Source organism: Falco peregrinus, chromosome 10 (assembly GCF_023634155.1).
Source record: "Falco peregrinus isolate bFalPer1 chromosome 10, bFalPer1.pri, whole genome shotgun sequence".
Lineage (NCBI taxonomy): Eukaryota > Metazoa > Chordata > Aves > Falconiformes > Falconidae > Falco > Falco peregrinus.
Window position 1 is genome coordinate 19,055,409 of NC_073730.1, and position 18,648 is coordinate 19,074,056.

General features: G+C 44.2%; 1 protein-coding gene across 2 annotated transcripts in view; it reads left to right on the top strand.

Annotated features, from left to right (window-relative positions):
- Positions 1 to 18,648, top strand: part of DDAH1 (dimethylarginine dimethylaminohydrolase 1) — a 64,609-nt gene that overhangs the window by 37,380 nt on the left and 8,581 nt on the right. For both annotated transcript variants that reach the window (XM_055815600.1, XM_055815599.1), the window contains exons 2-5: positions 4,029 to 4,128; positions 5,327 to 5,400; positions 5,988 to 6,107; positions 18,502 to 18,645. In XM_055815600.1, coding sequence (XP_055671575.1) covers positions 4,029 to 4,128; positions 5,327 to 5,400; positions 5,988 to 6,107; positions 18,502 to 18,645 — 438 coding nt within the window. The remainder of the gene's footprint in view (positions 1 to 4,028; positions 4,129 to 5,326; positions 5,401 to 5,987; positions 6,108 to 18,501; positions 18,646 to 18,648) is intronic.

Genomic DNA, 18,648 nt, shown 5'->3' on the forward strand with positions numbered 1-18,648 from the left:
ACCCTACTCAGGACTGCTGCAGGATGGGTTTAAAGATGATGTGGTGGGGTAATGTGAGTCTGTGCTATCCCACATGCAGGAAACTGCTATATGCAAAAGCAGATTGGCTGTTCATTTTTGGTTTTGTTTTTCAGGAATCCTGTGTTTGCAAGTTCTTTTTTCCAGTTGCCCTTTTAATAAGGTCACGTCTTCCCTCTGATCTTCTCCATCTCTATTTGTGCTCTTTTTTTCATTTCTGCTTCTACTGAATGAAGTTCCTGGTGTTGTCCATAGAAAACATACAGTAATTTGAGACTTCTGTTTTACCCAAGCAAGGGATATTGAAAGATATTCCTAGCATATGTCACCAGATGTGTGAACAGCACTTTCCAATTTAAACTTTAGGAATTTTTACTGGTTGCTTAAAACCCCTGCAAAACATTGAACTGTGGACTTGAATCCATTAACACCCATCATGGGAAAAAGATCCAGCTATTTATGTGGCAGTAATTCTATTTATTTAAATTTGGTTTCGTAAGCTAAAATGAGCCCAACTGTTGGGGGGAAAAACATTTTGAGCATCTTATAAATACCTTCAAAGCCTGGAACAATCATGAAGCAAATTAAACTAGTTTTCTGTGATTTTTGGACAACTTCTAGTTCTGATAACTTTTCTTAATGTCTGTACTACAGCTGCATCAACCCCCATAAATTAAATAAAGAAACAATTCAAGGCATCTCTGATGTAGACTGGTGATTAAATGGTAATCAGCAGCTGCTGACTGAAACATACATATGACTCAAATCACAAATCCAAAGTCAGCATTTACCTTGCACTATTCTCATTAGCTAGACACTTTACTTAAATGGTACTCCAGTGCAAGTGTTATTAGTTGGCCATTTGGCCCAGGGATGCGATTCTGCTGCCTCCCTGCCTGCCTCTCCCCAGGAAGCTCTGTGGTGCCTTTGCTGACTGCCGTGGAGTCGCTTCTCAGGGCAGCGCAAGCATTTTGCACGGTTGCGAAGCTCCAGTAAAAAGTAGGTCCACCTTTGGGCTTTTGTACCCCTTAACATCCTACTCATAGCCAAGATGCCTGCTGCTTGCCTTCTCCCCTCAATCTTCCTCCTTCTGACCATTAAGTTTATTAAGCTGTTAACAGGCACAGATTTTCCAGCCAGCGTGCTTAGCTTGCTTGCGATGCTTGTTCCTGGCCCTGGTAGGTCTGCAGGCAGCCGTGCAGCACAGGAGGCACCTTCACATCACCTTTGTAGGCTGTCCGGGTTTTACGCTTCTCTGCTCTCTCAGATGTTCCTCTGTGGTCCAGAGAAGCTTTTGGCTCTCCCGGCAGAAAGCAAGTTGAGTGGTCCTCTGCCACAGTAAGACCTGCAGCTCCGCTGGTGCTCCGGACTGGTTGGGGGCATGGTATCAGGGAGGAGGACAGGAGGGGTACAGGGTGCTTGGCAAGGGCAGCCCCTGGCTTGGCTTTCTCTCTGAGTCCAGACAGCTTCTGCTGGGAGCACCCGAGCAGCAGCACGTCTCCTGAAAGGGCTTTCCCTTCTTGGTGTTTTGGTTTTGGAAGCTGCTGGAGGTGTTGGATGAACCGGAGATAGGCAACCACACAACAGGGTGGATGATCCTGTTTTTTCCTGTGGTTTGGCCTTCTGCCTTGAATAACTCTATCTGATGTATATATTTATTTAGTGCAACTGCCTGTGGCTGGTGTATTTGTGTGTCAGGGTTTCCCGGTTGTGAGTTGGCTTGTCTGCTTCATGCTGGCACAGAACAGTGAGTCTGTGTGATCTTGCATGGAGAACCTTATATAATGTCACAACCTTACTGCTCCATAGTAAGCAGTTGTTTTCTTCTCTGGGGTCTTATGGCTCTTAAGCACGTAGCACCTGCACGGTAAGAACCACTGGGCTTTGCAGGCAACAGAAATCATTCTGCTGTCAGCACACGGATGTTACAAAATGTTGCTGTGTCTGTACAATAGTCAGTTTTCCAATAATAACCCAGCTATTTCCCATTTATTTTTAAAATGCCATATGGGTCTAGTCCTCCTTATAAACCTGATCTTAAAGATCACCGGAGGTAGAGCAGCGAGACTGGGAAAGGTGAAGCCTTACTACTAAGCCTGGAGACTCTTGAGTGCCAGGTTTCAGCCTTAAGTCATTTTAGCATCAAGCGAAAGGTAGAGGAGTAAAAAGAAGCATTAATCATTGTAAAGGGCATGCTGCAGGCTCGCTCCAATCCGTGTGCCAAAGACTCCGATGGGATTTGTGTGGGGATGACAAGTCCTGTGGTCTCGGGAAGCTTCTGGGTACAGTTCTGCGTTGCAGTGTCACATGTCAGCATTCTCCAGGTGGCACAAAGACCTGCCTTCATCCCGCCCAACTTAAACTGAGGCACCTACTTTAACAGCATGCTTATCCAAGGGATTTTCTGTAAAGTGACTGGAGGGTGAGGATGTGCTAGAGAGAAAAAGGAATCTCCAGAGAGCAGATCAACCTTTGATAACATGATGCTTCCAAGTATGTTCTTTATAGACCTACCTCACCTGTCCCGGCAGCCCGTGGAGACCTGCTCTTGCCTTTTGGGACTGGGCTTTGGGGTTGAGGGGATCAGTCACAAATGCCACATGGCTGAGTCATGGAAAATGAGCAGGAAAAGGGGGCTTAGCTGGATCACACCTGCCCCCTCCCTTACTCCCTGAAGCCAGCACTGCTCCTAGCAAGGTATGTCAGCCAAAGCAAGCGCTGCTGCTGCTCTGAGGCTGCTGCGATGGGGGTGAAGGACTGGTCACCATCGTGTCTCCTTTCGCTACTGTGGCAGGTTTAGTTTGGCAGAGCCCAAGAGTAGGGCTGCTAGAGTTCCTTCTGTTGGTATGTGATGCTAGAAGACGAGTACCATGTCATCTTCTTTAGCTTCCTGTGTTTGTTGTCACAATGCTTAATTTATCACATTAAATAAATAAATAAATGACCTGTGGAACATGCGAAAATCAGAGCTAACAGGTTCTTGCTGCATCTTCCATGTTCATTAATACTTGCTGGGCACCTCTGGTTAACCACAGTGAGGAAGTTTCACCAAACATGAAGATGCTGCTGTGTGGGATTAGATTCAGGGGTTTCTGTGGATCAACTTGTATTTATATTGGCATTCTGCAAGCTGTAGCCATTTTGGTCAGCAGTTGGTTGCGTGTAGGTGCTTCTTTTTGCTTACAAGGCACCAAGACGATGGTGCTTGAACACAGCAAGTGTAAGTCCCTCTTATGGATGGCCGATGACATGAGCCTCTATAGAAACAGGTTCCGCTCTAGGCATCCTCAGCAGCCCTCACTGGGAAAGAGGAAGCCACTGAAGCTGCATTCCCCACTCCTGTTACGAGCTCCTTCCAGCACAAAATGGGCTCGGCAGCCCAGGCTCCGTGCCATGCGTGTGGTGCTCTGCAGCAGGCAGCCAGCTGCACAACAGGTAGTCCTGGAAGCTCCTGTAATTCTGTAGCAAGGTAGCTCAAAAATGCAAGGAGAGCTAGTGCTGAGTCAAGCTGCAAAACTATAAAGAAAATGAACATTTACTGATTTGGGGATTTTAGGTTTCTTTCCCCCTGACTGAAGAGGGGCTTGGGGCAGAGGTGGTAGAGCTCCGTCTTGGGTCTGAGCAGTGCGAAAGGAGACAGCAGTGCTCCTGGTGGGGCTGCTTCCTGCGCACATCCAAGGGACAGGGTTTGCAAGAGGGGATATTGGGGCAGAGGGACTGGACTTAACGTGCGTTTTGGAGCCCTCGTCTGTCTCCCCTGGATGCTGTGTTGTTCCCGTGCAAAGGCAAGAGCCCAATCTCTACTGCTTGATGCCCTGTCCCCTCCGGAGCACAAAGGCCTCTGGAAGGACTTGGGGAACTGCAACAGGCAGGAACACAAAAGACCCTGCTGTCCATGTTGTTAAAAGCTCATTAAAGGACTTTAATTCTTGTTAACTATGTGTATTTCTGGTAGTTTTTTAAAGTTTTTCAATGATACAGTATATCCTAAACAACTTTCTTTTAATCAGGTTGAAGCCATGAAGAGAGTACTAGAAAGTCTCAACCTCAATATAGTAGAGATGATAGATGAAAATGCAACCTTGGATGGTGGAGACGTCTTATTTACAGGTACAGTGGTATGAATTTTCTGTTCACATAGTCTGACTGCCTTGAAGACCGCATGTTACCTGTTGTCTGTGTAATAAAGTGTTGTTTGTGCAGTTTGTTAAATCAGCTGCTTACTAAATGTCAGAAAGGTAGCTGAGAGATGAATTTTCAATGCAGCCCTCAATGTCCCACCTAATGCCTTGAATAAATGAAGTAGCAGTACATGTAGTACAAAGAGTTGCACTGTGCATGCAAATTTTATTTTAGCTTGTAAAGTGCTAGTAAGAAAAAAGCTTTCAGTAGTCAATTGCCTGCAGTTGTTTCATTTTTCTTATTACAAGTGGCTACATTCACCAGACTGATTTTCAGGACTTGTAAAAGATTGATGCAGACGATTGTCACTAGTTCAATAAATCAAATGTAAAAAATGCATATTGAGTTTATGGAGAAAGTGGTGGTGTTGCGTGCCAGATGTCATGGGCTAGACAACTTATATGCATGGTTGACCTCAAAGATGGAGATACTGACTGTGTTTTTTGTGTCATTCAAACTATTAGGCATTTTCTCGCATCGGCTGCGCACACGCTTGCACCCTGCCTGTGCTGAATGAGCCTGGTTGTTTTGATCAGCATCACAGTAGACTGACCGCTTGCCTTAGTTCACCAAGGGGAAAGAAGAGCCTCAAAAGAGGCAGACGGGGAAGGGAGGCCTTTCTAAGGTGGTGCAGATCCAGCACTGATTTTTCTCTGGAGCTGGCAGATGCTGGTGGCTGCAGAGCTGCCTTTGAGACCAGAGGAAATCTCAGAGGGAGAGGGAAATGGTCAATCAGTGCTGTACTAATCCAGCCCAGCTGTTCTCTTTCCTGACTCAATGACCATTGCAGAGCTTTAGAAGAGGAAGCTATTTATGCTTCTGGTGAATTGTGTCTTCTGGAAAAAGATAATTGCTTTAAATTATCAGCTCACAATTGCAGGTTGCGTTCTTCTATGCTGAATTTTCAGTTTTGCTACTCAACTTGAGAAAAGGAAGAAAATTATATCTGAAAAATTACTTTAGAATGTCTCTAAAGCTGGCCTGTTTTTAAAATGTGTATGTTCTGATGAAGGAGCTGAGGCAGGCTTAAAAAAACCCAAAAAACAAAAAACAAAAAAAACAAAAAAAAAACCAAACCCAAAACAAAAGCTGTAATAGTTTTGCCCTTAATATTTTTTCATTCCAGGCAGAGAATTCTTTGTGGGTCTTTCCAGGCGGACAAATCAACGTGGTGCAGAAATTCTGGCTGACACATTTAAGGTTTGTAGATTCATCATGCCACAGGAAATATAAGCTATCATCCACTGAACCAATTTAGAAATTATACCGGCCGAGACATTTGTCATACTCAGGTGCTTTATTTAGGACTTACATTTTTTTTTTAAAAAGTGCAAGTTACAGAAAAGGTTTGAGCATCCTGTAAATTGCCAGATGCTGAAGTTGGCTTTGAAATGTGTTATTGCTTCGTTAAAGTAACTTGGATGGTAGGAGGCTGTTATTATTTGAGAGCATATCAACACTCACTTTCTTAATGTTCTCATGTGTCAGCAGCTGGTCCCTGTAGAGGTTTTATGTACGTACTGTTCAATTACGCTTTTTAATGTATTTCTTTACAGTTGCAACAATAGTAATATTTGAAACATGTTCTGGATTTTACTCCAGTGCACCAGACAAGACAAGCTGGTCCAGAGGGGTATGTCACACTGAAACAGTTGACACTGTGCCCTCGGATATGTTGCTATTGTTAATTTGCAGAGAGTAAATTTAATTACGGAATGTCTCAATATAGTTATGGAACTAGGACAAATTAAAAATATTCATAGCAACCATTCTTCACTCCCATACAGGATTATGCTGTCTCCACAGTCCCTGTTCATGATTCTTTGCATCTGAAGAGCTTTTGCAGCATGGCTGGACCAAACTTGATTGCTATCGGATCAAGTGAAGCTGCACAGAAAGCCCTGAAGGTAAAGTGCATAGGAAATTTTTCTAAACAGCAAATTTGGGCTATTTGTTTTTAATATCTGCTCAAGGATGCTGGAATTTTAAAATAGATATATAGATCAATGAAAGAAGAAATCAGTACATCTCAGGGTCTCCTGTATGTGGAAACCATAAAGAACTTTTATATCAGGCAAGAGAACTGTGACATTAACTTAGCTTTAGCTATCTTCGGGAAATAAATGGATTATACAAGTTATTACTTACAGCTTTGTTGACTAAAAAGGTGATAGTAAGGAGGAAGGAGCTATCATCAGAGTGCTGGAGATACTTCAGATGTTGCCATGAGGAAACAGGGCTTTTAAAATTGCCAGAGGGGCAGTAAAAGTTTTATCATGAGGAATGAGGGAGAGGGCGGTCTGATCCCTGTTGCAAAGAGGACCTGTGTATGCATTTTACAGTGTAGGCTCTTGGGATAAAATCGATAAGTCACTCTAGCCGCAGGGATCAGAGCCCAGGACTCTCCATCCTTCCTTCCTCCATCACCTGGCTGCAAAGTCAGGTTCTTTCCTGGTCATGCTTTTTCCTCTGGTCCCGTGAGGGTCTGTCATAACAGCGTGGCTTCGACAGGAAGAAGGCAGAGTAGCCTCACCGCAGCCTGGCCAATTATTTCAATGTCTAAACGTTTTCCTTTGAAGTGGAATGTGTGAATTTGAACCCTCAGGCTAAGAAGCCTTGTGAATCTGGATCTTTCTTTGCTGGCAGACTTGCAAACTGGTAATCTGTTGTGTAGCAGGTCAATCCTCAATGGGAAATGTTTATTGCTGCCGTGGTTTGCACTGGGCTCAGTAGCTTTCCTGCCTGTTGGGTGTGTTCAGAGCAAATCTACCAAATTAAGCTTTTTCAGAATGGGAGCACAGCAATACCTGAGGCCATGAATCTCATTATGCATATAGGCAAGGAGATGCTCACCCTAGAGATCAACATCTCTGCTCCTGCAGGGTAGTGCAGCTGCAGGCACTGATGCTTTGCAGCAGAAACTTTGGCTGGGGCACCAAGACAGCAAAGAGCAACTGAGACTTTACATGAAGTGAAGCTTGAGCGAGTTTGTCCCTCTTGATAAATTAGGACCTGCCATCCTGCACACTTTGGTTTGAGATGCAGGTAAGCCAGAGCATGTCTGAAAGCATTACAGCTAAGTGTCTTAAGCATTTTTATCAAGACTTACCTGCAAAGGTTAAACCAAAACTTAACTTTTCAGTGATGGCGGCAAGTCCTAAATTTTCAGCTTACAATTATCCTCATTCTTTTGCCGATAAATAAGAACCGAAGTGCAGGCTTTGCTCTTCAGCTTTGCAGAAGCCTCCTTGATGCAACGTGATCACTAATGCATGGAGGAAGCCAGCTGTGTGTCCCTTCCAATAAATGAGGAGTGGTGGAAGTAGTTGTGCTGTACTAGTGGAAAGCTCTCTGAAATCCACTCAGTTTATGCAACCTGACTTGTATCTCTAAAACTTGAATTATTTTTTAAGAACAGCACTACTATCGGTGCCTAAGGCTACTCATCTGAATCTGTGCCAGGCACAACATTTACAACAGAAATAGTATGTAACTCAGAAGTCATCGTCCCCAGCCCCCAAAGAGCTTAGGAGCCTGTCCTGCATGTCTTGTACACCTCCTTGATTTCAGTAAGCTAGTGGTATTTACTACTTTTAAACATCCTTAAATATTTGCAAGATGGAGGCCTGAGAGACTTCTTGTCCTTACCGCCATGCTGCGGTACTACACTGCACATTAGCTTTTCAGATCTTACCTATTTTCCTCCTGAGCAATTTCCCAGCAGCATTGTTTTTGCCTTCAGAGCTCAGTGGAGACTTGTTGGTTTGGTTTTTTTCTTTTTTATCCTGTGACAGTCCATGATTTAAAATGTCTCAGTCTTCAGATACAATAAAACCAACATTTCAAATCTCAGAATCTCCCGGGCTGGACATGGAGGCCAGGAAAATGCAGTCCTGGCTGGCGCAGGCTTGCAGCCTGGCAGCAGTTAAGGGGATAGCACAGCAGCCCGATTGCTCCACCTGAGCTTTAGGGAGCTCTTAAACAAGAGGACAGTTCCTCAACTTCCCACATCGTTCGAAGTGGCTTTAAGTTTGCTCATTCGTTTGAACTAGCTGTCAAAGTCACTCTCATTAAAAATCACTACGTGAAGCTCTGGGAGCACATTCCCAGTTTATCACCCATGTGTTCTCCCCTGAGAAACTTAGGACAAATGCTTTTGCTTGTAAAGACAAGCCTGATGTTCCTGATGCTGTGAGATTGATTTAGTCTGGGATGGAAGGTGCCCTGCATCTTTCCCTGTGAAATATGCACTACCCAAACATTCAGGCTCAAATTTGAAATGCATCATGAGCAGCAGCCTGATGAAGTTTGCAGATATTCAAACAGCCCTACACTTGTACAGAGTGTTTATAAACATGAGCAAAATTAAAGTACAATACTGGTTGCTCAGAGCTGCAATTTGAACTTGAGCCAGGACTAATCTGAGAATTCATCAGTTTGATTAAGGCCTTTTGCACAGCTCTGCTAATCGTGTTGCAGTGCTTCAATTTAGCTATTGTAGCCAAAAGTATTTTTTGCATAAGCCGATTCAATGTTGCTGGTAACTAGCCGTCAGGTAAATACCAGCATTAATCAAGGTACAGTAAAAAGCAGATACATTTTTAGAAAAAGATAATCCAGCAGTCTTTAACAGTTGGTGGATATCTTCTACAAAGGATGTCAGCTGTCAGTGTTCAGTGTGTTTCTCTTCATCTGACATCTAGCAGTGTGTTTACACGTGTGTGATGGTCCTTTTTGCTCACACCCTGCCAGCTGCGGTTAGGGACTGTGGCCCGGAGCAGTGGGTTTGTGCTATAGCAGGTGCCTTCTCATGCTCATAGTGAGCTGACAGGTTACATCAGGCAACCACATAGCAGTGAGAGCAACATATGAAGTTACCCAGAGTGTTTCTTGCTCAATGTATTGGATCCAACTCCACTGTCATCCTGGGGAACATGTAGCTGTTCCTCCAGGAGTCTAAATCTTCAGAGAAATTATTGGAAAACAAATAGATAAAGCGTCCATCTTGGAAATTACGGAGTGGGCAGTGCTGCTTATCACTGGCTTCCTCTGACATGTGAATTCTTGCTTTTTGACCTCTGTGATTTCCTCGTATTTGTTCACTTGCCTCTGAAGAAAAACATTTCAGTTGGTAATCAGCTTCTTGCTGTCTTGTGGAGATGCAGTTGCGAGAAGATCTCTGAGGCACTGATACTCAGAATTAAAAGCTGCTCCCTGGATTTCACCAGATCAGCTGAGCTATAGCAGTGCTGTTAACTGTTCCTTTCGTTCCCCATCGCAGTCTGTGTGGCAGTACGGTCCCCTGAGCTTCTACTGAGTCATATGGCTGGCACAGCCCAGCATGCCACGCCTTCATTGTGATAGCTTGTTATTTCAAACCTCTTCTTTGTTGATGCCATTTTCCATGTCTGGAAATGCGATCATACAAGCAAGATGATCAATCTGTCTTTCACCACCTCTGGAAGTTGAGTCATTTTCATTTTGTAGCATGTCTTGTTAGGCAACAAGTGAACTGCTATGTCATACTATGCTAACATGTTATATTTGAAATAGGATTTATCTTCCTACTAATAATCTTGTTTGAAAGAGAATTTTTTCTTGATTGTTCTTACTAGTGCAACTCGTGTATCCTTAAAATACTTAAAAAATAGAAAAAGAAATTGCATCTGATGCTCATGTATAGCAGAGTGCAATTGATTGAGTTGAGTGCGGTGTGTGTAATGCAAAGCACTGCAAGTGAGCTAGGAAATGAGCACACAGAGTTTAGGATTATAGAGCACATGCTAGAAGCAGATAATAAATCAGAAGTGACATTTTAACCGTGAAATCCTCTTCAGGCTCTGGCAAGTATAGAATATTTATTTGGGCTGCAGCTGAAAAGTGGTACTCGAGGAAACGGTGAGAGAGACAAATTAACTGCAGAAAGCACCAGGGCCTGTAGTGGCTATCACGTCTGAAATTTTAACTTTCCTCCACTGTTTTCAGCACGCATTTAATTCCTTCTTGTAGTTAAACCTGTTCATAATTCCTTAGGTGTAATTCCATGGTTGAACATTGGCTGTGGCTGTTGAGCCTTCAAAGCCTGGGGTTTTTTTTCTGTTACCTCAGTGAGGCCAGGATTTCCTCCAAATGTGTCACCTTTGGGCTCTGATCCTGCATGGCTGCAGTCGCTGACCTTTACTGTGTGTGTGAACGAGGATGAATTTGGGCTGTGCTGGTGCCGGCGCAGGGAGGTGACAGGGCAGTGCTGCAGGCAAACACTCTGCGCTGCTTTTTCCATGAGGGACACAGCCCTGGGGTCTTGCTGGGTCAGCAGGAGAGCAGGTACTGGCCCGGGATGTAATCCAGGTCAGGTTCCAGAACCAAAGGCAAACACTAGGCAACATGACAATGGGAACCATGATACAGCATCTGTTACACACGCCTTTCTGCACTGTCTCCCTCTATACTAAATCCTGAAACGCCGCATTTCTGTCCTTCGGCTGTTTGTGTTGGTTGGTACAGAGGACAGATCCCCGCTGCTTCCTGTGATGAGTGAAGACTTGGACAGCAGCAGATGGTGGACACAGTCCTTGGTTTAAGCAGCTTTGTCTATGGTCAAAGCATTCTCTGTCAGCCCATGGGTAACTTGCTAGCAATCCCAAAGGGTCTGAGGGTTACACGTGTTCCCAGCTTTGGCAAGCTCAACTATTCCCTTGCGAGCAGTACATTTTGTATTTGTAGCAAGTGCCTGCTAATGAAGTTGCTCTCTCACCTGTTAGGAAATGAGGTTGTCCTTTGGGTAGACTCTTGATATTGGGCACTCTCCAAAGGACTAGCCCCAGGGTCTCCCCACGGAACTGGTAGAGAAAGCCTTGGTGTGAACCTGCTGATGGATCTCGGAAGGGAGTAGAGGACCTGGAAGGAAGGTAGGAAATCCGGCATAGTACCTAGGGGTGAGGGCTGCAATGTGGAGAGCACTCATCCCACCATATGGCCTGAGCTTAATCTCTGTGGCCAGCTGTGTCTGGGGTGTTCCTTCTGAGATCAGGGATAATGGAGTTGCATGTGATGCGTCTGGGTTTTCAGTTGGTCATTTCAGAGAACGGATGCTAATTACAGAGGCAGCGTGTTCATGGCACATGTCAGGGCTGAGTGGCTTTGCCAGATGGGGTGCGAGGCAGAGCAGGTAATGTTCATGCCCCCTGGACAGACCTACCCCAGCAGGATGTGGAGCAGTGGTGACATCTGCACTTCTGAGCTTGTTCTTAGCATCGCAGGCTCTGACCTCATTAGTCGATGCTATTTCATTATGGTCAGGAGTGTAACAGAATATATACAGTAGCGCAATACCATGACTTCAGCAAATACTTTTTTCTTTCCCCCTCTGCTTTCAGTAAAAGGTTGGACATGATTGCTCTGCCTTGTTCTTGACACTCCAGTATCTTCTATTGGGAGTGGAGCTGCTCATTCATTCCCTGAATTATTTCCTGAAGGATGCTATTGCAAACACAGCTGTTTTGACAGAGGTCAAGGGAGGCTTATTGAAACTACATCATAAGGATAAAACAGAAAGGAGTCTCTTTTGGGCAGTTAGGCCCTTGGTATCCAAAGCGGTGGATATGATCAGAGCAGTGCTTTTAAAGACTTGGGCGCAAGGAGTTGTTCTAGCATTAGCAGTTTCCCCCGTCCCTGTGATTCAATGCCCTTTGTTCTTATTCCATCTTGTATAACTGAAGTCTCTGCAGCGTGCCAGCTTTAAAAAGCTGGGTACTGTTTCCTGCATTAGAGCAGGGTTGTAGTGCCTGCACAAAGCTGAGGGCTTCCCAGCTCTGCCACAGAAGTGCCTTCAGAACAGGCATCTAAGGGAAAACTTCATGTATCTGGTGTTCTTAGAAAGCAGTCCCTACCCTTGTGCTGCATGGAAAGGCTCAGCTAAATCTGCTCTTCCTATTGTCTGTAGTGTCTGTCTTTTCTAGTAATGCACAAGTTTGCATGAAATCATTATCTCCTCTTCCTTAAGAATTAATCATTTGTGCCTCTGCTTATTCCCCACATGAAGTCATAAGCCTCTGTTTACGATATCACAATGGGTTGCTGTGGAAATGATTATTAATATTAATAACCCAGAGGATGACATCAGGTAGGGAATTAGCAGAAAGGTGCAGATGAATGCTGACTTTTCTGTAATGCAGCAACAAAGAAAGGTTAGTAAAATCCATAGTGAAATTGCCCCTAAAAATAAAAATTTAAAAAATGAGGCTTTGCTGCTGTTAGCCTTATAGATAGGAAAATCAGTCAATTTATAAAATTCTGTGTACTTTTCTTTAGCTTCTTCTGATTTTCCATTACTTTATGAATTAGGAGTGTACAGCATCTCAGAAGACACAGAACTTCACTGATTACTGGATGACGTACTACTACAAAAAGGCAACCAGTTGTGTTTCTCTTTAATTAAAAGTTAGATGTTATAATAAACCTCCTGTGCTTAACAGAGTGTCAGTGCTGTTAAATTTGCATATATGCAGAAGAATCTAGTCTTTTGGAAGATACAGACTCAAAAGTATGTGTTTATAGAACAGAGACTGGTCTATTAGTCTATTTTATTACATTTATTTAAAGGACGAGGAGAATGTCCCTTGCCATACAGACTTGTCATCACCAGTAAACCTTCAGCCACAGGAGCTGGGTCAGAGCTGACTGAGACGATGTCATTTGACTTGCGTAAATGGGGACTCATGTTTCTAATTCCTTTGCTGCTTTTTTTCCTTGACTATTCTCTCTCTGGGTTCCTGTTCCAAAAGACAGGATGTTTGTCCTCTCTCCTTCTTGACTGAAAGCAACAACACGCATAAGCCACTTCCTTTTCCCCTTCTCAGGTTGCGATTTCCCATTGCAGCAGTCCTTGTGCAGAGCTGGCAGGCAGGTGACAGACAGCATGGCCGTGACACAAGGTGGTGCAGAGCAGCACAGGTGCGCACGTGAAGGGTACATGGTTCCCATCACATCTGTGGTGATGCAAAAAATTCCTGCGCCAGGAAAAGCCGAGGAACAGGGTGGGAGAGGTTGCTTAAAGAACTCTGCCTTCTGGAAAAGATGACTGCGAGGGTGCAGCAGGGAGGAAAAGCCCGAACCCCAAGCTGCTAAGAGCGTGGGTGGTAGGTGGAAATTAAAGTAACATTCTAGCTGTATACGGGCTAAGAAATTTGGCATATTGACCATGCAGACTGGGGCATTGCTGTTTCAAATAGATCTCAAATGCAGCTTGCATCCATCGAGATCATTTCGCTGTGATTTATGCTGCCCAGAGTGGCTGTCTTGTCCCTGGCGTACTGAGTCTGCCCCGCTGTTGTCTCTCCTGTTTGTCTGTATTTCAGGGGTCAGGTCACGCTCCTGATGGATCTTGACATTCAGATCAAAAAAAAGCAAGATCACTGGCTTTTCCAGCTCTGTTTTCCTGTCCCCTCTGATCAGCCTGGCTAGCTGTTTGTGGGCACTGTTGGCACTGTTGCATTTCAAGTAAACTCTGAGAAGCTGTTGAGTAGCGTGGTTTGCACGGCAGGCTGAGTCCCTGTAACCCAGACGCGTGGCACTGTGGCATAGCTCGCCAGCCCCACTTTGTTCTGCACTTGTTGCGTTGAACCCTAAGGCTGCTGCTTTCTCTCTCCAGTGCCGACTGTTTCTCCAAATATGAAGAAGCAAGGAAGGAACTTAATAGAGACAGGGCAATAAAGCAGTGAATGAGATGTTGGCTGTTGTGTGCACTTTGCGTGCACAATCCCTTCGTTCCAAAAAAGGTAGAGTCGAGCTGAAAAGACTTTAAAAAGTGCAGTAAGGATGGACAGATACCTGGAATAGCTTGCCTAAGAGGTAAACTCAGCAAAATACAATTGTAACCTGAGAAAGAGACAATAAAGGTGGGATCACAGGTGCCTATAAAATCAGGAATGATGTGGAAAAGGCAACCGGGGATCAATTGTTTGCAGTCTCTTCTGGTGCAAGGATCAGGGAAGCTCTAAAGGCAAATGGCAAGTTCAGAAAAGATAGGAAAAGCAATGCTTCCTCACACAGTTTCTGTCTGAACTCTGAAGCTACCTTGCTACAGCTTCAAAAGTAAACTGGGCAGACTCCTCGGGCAGTGCTGTAGCTGGTATTGCTCTGTGTGACAGCTGATAAGTTGAGGTTCCGAGGAACCACACACCAAATCTCGATAGCCTGTAGTGCCTGTCTTAGGATCCAGAAGTGGGATATCGTCACCTCTCACATGGGGCTGGAAACCCCCATCACACAGCACTAAAAAAGCAGCTCTTCCAGGTTCTGCAAGCATTGAAAATTGGCAGGTTTGGTAATCGGCAATATTTTCCAGGTAGCATGCAACAATTTATCTTTCTCGGTCCTCCCTCCATATGGAAATGTACTGGGCAGGTACCTGTCCTCATCTTTTGCCTTAAGTGTATAAGGGCATAAGCCTGACATTCCTGGACAAGTGGTCCTTCCTTCAAGCAGAAGAGAAACGTGCTGTCCTTCCAAACTCTCGGCCAGCCTGGTGGGATGTGGCTGCATATTGCTGAGGTATTCTTCTCATCGGTGTTAGTTGCCCTGCCACACAGCAATACTTAATTTTCATCATCGTAGGAAAAAATCTTGATGTAGTTTAATCCTCTCTCACAACTTTAGATCTCTTGGATTAAAATATTCCAATTTGCTCTGTACCCCAGGTCAAACATTACTTAAGCATCAGTGTAAAACAGGCCAAACTTTTAACATGCTTGTAAAGAAGGGAAATAAATGGGATGGAAAAAATACCTTAAATAGTTTTAAGTGAATGTTTTTCTTTTAAGAATACTGTGACTTGAAGGATTTAGGAAAGGATGGCTGAAATCTGGTGGGGGAATGATCCCATGTGTGTAGGGTTAGGTGCATTTTCTTGGGCTTAAGTTTGGTATTTCTTTGAGGTGTTGGGGGTCGGGGGTGCAGGGGCTCATCAAAACCAAAATCAGACCTTGAATATCTGCGCTTCTTGCTTCTCTATCAACATGACACAGGCATCTTTAAGTGCAGCGTTCATTGCCGTGTTAGCAAGAGGAGCATTCGCTGTATGTTTGGTTTTGCTTGTGTTGGAGATAGAAGGGCATGTTGCAGGTGTGGTGGGTTTGGTCGCTGTCTGCCCCACAGGAGTCTGGATGCGAGTGGGTCCCAGATGGCAGCGTGGCTCAGACTGGGGCCTTCTGCATGGAGGGGGAAAATTTGTAACTAGGCTTGGCCTGTTTTAAAAGTGCATGTGGTCATCTTAACTCTGTCAGTGATAATAGGCCCTAAATGCGTATGCATTTTTCCTTCATGCATAATGCTGCTTCATATTTAGGATTATTTAGCTTATCCATTACCTCAGTTGTCTGAGGACACACTGTAAAAAAAGTATAGAAAAGGCATTTTAGGCTATGTGAATGACTTCAACATAAGGAAAGCATGACTAAGGGCTGAGAGAATGCGCTATGAAAATTACCCTCTTCAGGCTGAAGAAAATTCCCAGAAAAACTAAGCATGTGGGAAATGCCTGGCTCTTAACGTAGCTGGTCATACAATGTTTGTGGGCAGAAAGCCAGCCCTCCACAGATACATTGTGTGAGCCCCATAGTCTTTGTAAACTTGTGATTTCCAAAAAAAAAAAAAAAAAATGGTTTTGGGGTGTATCTGGTGGAAAATACAATCAAAAGACCTTGCTTTTTATCTCCTTCTTTGCCCTGGAGTCCCATCTGGCCAGGCACATGTGCTGAATGACTTTACATAATAGAAATATAGAAAACCCCACAGGTCTTTAAAATAACCTGATTGCATCGTGTGGTGCATTGCTGCTGCATCCAGAGCCTCCCTGTGGGGCAGGTCGGGGCTGGTACTGCCTAGGCACTCTCTGAAGAAAGTAGTTTTTGAAACTGTACTTCAACACGCAGGCATAGTTGTAACAGCAATGAAAGCTTGCAAATACGATTTCCTTCTTATTTTAAGAGCTGAGGAAGAGAGTGAAACCTCCAGTTACTAATAAATGCTGTCTTGTGGTGGTGTTCAAGCTCTCCGAGATCCTGTTCCCACTGGTGCAGCTGTGTACTCAAACTCCCATGCTGCTTCATCTCACTTCTCCCCTTTTTTCCCATTTGTTTCTGAATTAGTTCAGCCATCACTTCTGTGCTTTTTAATCTTGAAAACAATCCTCCTAATGTGCCCTTGCCATCATCTCCCAGGCTCCCTGAAGCTGGCTCCTGAGGCACAGCCGGAGCCCTGCCGCTTGTTCTTCATTTTTGCTTGTGGCTGCTGTTCTCGCTTCACCATTTTGCAGAGGCAAATGAACGGGAGTTACATGTGTACCCTTCTGCTTAAGAGTTCATTTGTAATTTTGTATGGAAGTGTTTCACAGTGATTCACGATATGTTTCTGATGAGGTGTTCCTAAAGAAACCCTACAGTATCGGGATTCTGTTTCCAAGAAGGACTGGAGAAAGCATAACTCTGTGGGAGCTGAGTGAAATTCAGGCATGGTGGCTTTTCCTTTACTGATACGCATGTTTTAGTGCAGATTTAATAAATAGGTTTCCTTATTCGAGACTTAAAAAGATTATGCAGGGAAGAAAAGAGAAGCTGCCGGTAGAGGGACGTGTCTGTTGGCTCTGCTTACCAGGACGAAGTTGCACTGGTGCAGCCGTGTCACCTGCTGCTAGATGTCTGCAGTATCGAGGAAAGCATAATAGAAAATACCTCTTGGCAACATAAGAAACAAAACTAAAAATAGGAAAGCCAACCATGGTAAGCACAGTAACAAAAATACATCCGGCGAAGTAAAGGTGCAAGGATTTTTCCCCAGAAAAATATTAACCTTTTATGGAGGTAAATTTGACCTTGGGAACTCGGGAAAGTTTCATAACTTCTGAAGGAACAAGAAGTGGCAATCTGATAACACTTCTCAAGAATGCATGGCATTCTTTGTTGTGAGTTTCATGTTCTCCGCGGGATGTGGATGACTCAGGCTACAACATAAAAAATGTATCCAGACCTATGAAAGAATTACTTGCTGTAGGTGTGTGCAAGCATGAATTGCTTTGTTGCTTCCAAATATGTTGGAGATCCTCATTGTAGTTCAGTTGTATATAGTATTTTTCTTTATGAATGAGTAGTAGTACAAATGAATGAATTTGCAAATAATTTAACAATCAGCTTTAACTGTGCCTGAAATTAAAGCCTGCTCTCTGCTATGCGATGTAAATCGGTGGGGGTTCCCTGAGAAGGGAATTTAGTTGAAAAAAATTGTTAACAGAATACCTGTTTATTTTTAAGGCAATACTAGTGTGAGTGTTTTGAAACTGAAAATAAGCCTTTTCTTTCTGTTTGCAATGTATGTGGGAACATAGCAGGGCTATGAGAGAGAGAGAGAAAGAAACCAAAACACTTGCGTTTGCTTAGGGTTTTGGAGGGACCAAAGTTTTTGACGTTGAACTTCGTTCACTTCTGTGTTATTCTTGGTCTTTGTCAGAGTGAAGCTGATGTAAAGCTGGAACAGTACAATGGGGAGTCGAGCATCTCGTCTCCAGGCTTTTCCCATCCTTATTAAAAAGTTGAGTCTGATCCAAACCACGGGATCTCATGCTTCTCATGTGCTGAGAGTCTCTGCCTCTGAAATTCCAGCCAGGATCCAAATTTGTGTATGAGCCCTATATTTATAAACCAAACCTCTGAAACCCACTAGCTCTGCTGTTCTGAGGAGGTTATTGTGTTGTCCCCTTGGGAACGAGGATTAGCGCAGACGTGCCTCCTCGCTCCTCGGCACAGGTGCTTAGTGAAAGAGTAACTGCTTGGAAAGCAGAAAGGAGGTTCTTGAAAAGAATTAGGATTGGGCTTATATCCAAGCTGTGAACTGTTCCTGTCCTGTTTGTGTTAATTCAGGCTCATTTTATAAATATTGAATGATGGCTGCTTTTTTTGAAGGTGCTGAGCACCTATAGTTTCCATCAATGTGAGCAGGAGTTTTTGCATACTCAATGTGCATTCCTTGAGGAAAAGACCCCACGGAGGATGCTTACTGAGTGCTCTGCTTAATCCTGCTGCTTGCAGGAGCCATTTCACAAAGGTTTTCTACTGCTCATTTCAGTTAGGGTTTGTAGATTCTTCCTCGAAGGGCAGAGATGAAAAGAGATCTCCTTACTTGCTGCATAGCAAAATGGCCCTTGGCTGACTTGGCAATCACAGTTAGGTATTTTTTAAAAGCTCTGTTCTCCCATTTGTTTGGGGCTGCTAATGTGTTTGGTCTAAGTAGCTGTGCTTTGTCTCCTGGCAGACCATGCAACAGATGAGCGACCACCGCTACGACAAGCTGACAGTGCCCGACGATGCTGCGGCAAACTGCATCTACTTAAACATTCCCAGCAAAGGCCACGTCCTGCTGCACCGAGCCCCCGAGGAGTACCCAGAGAGTGCAAAGGTG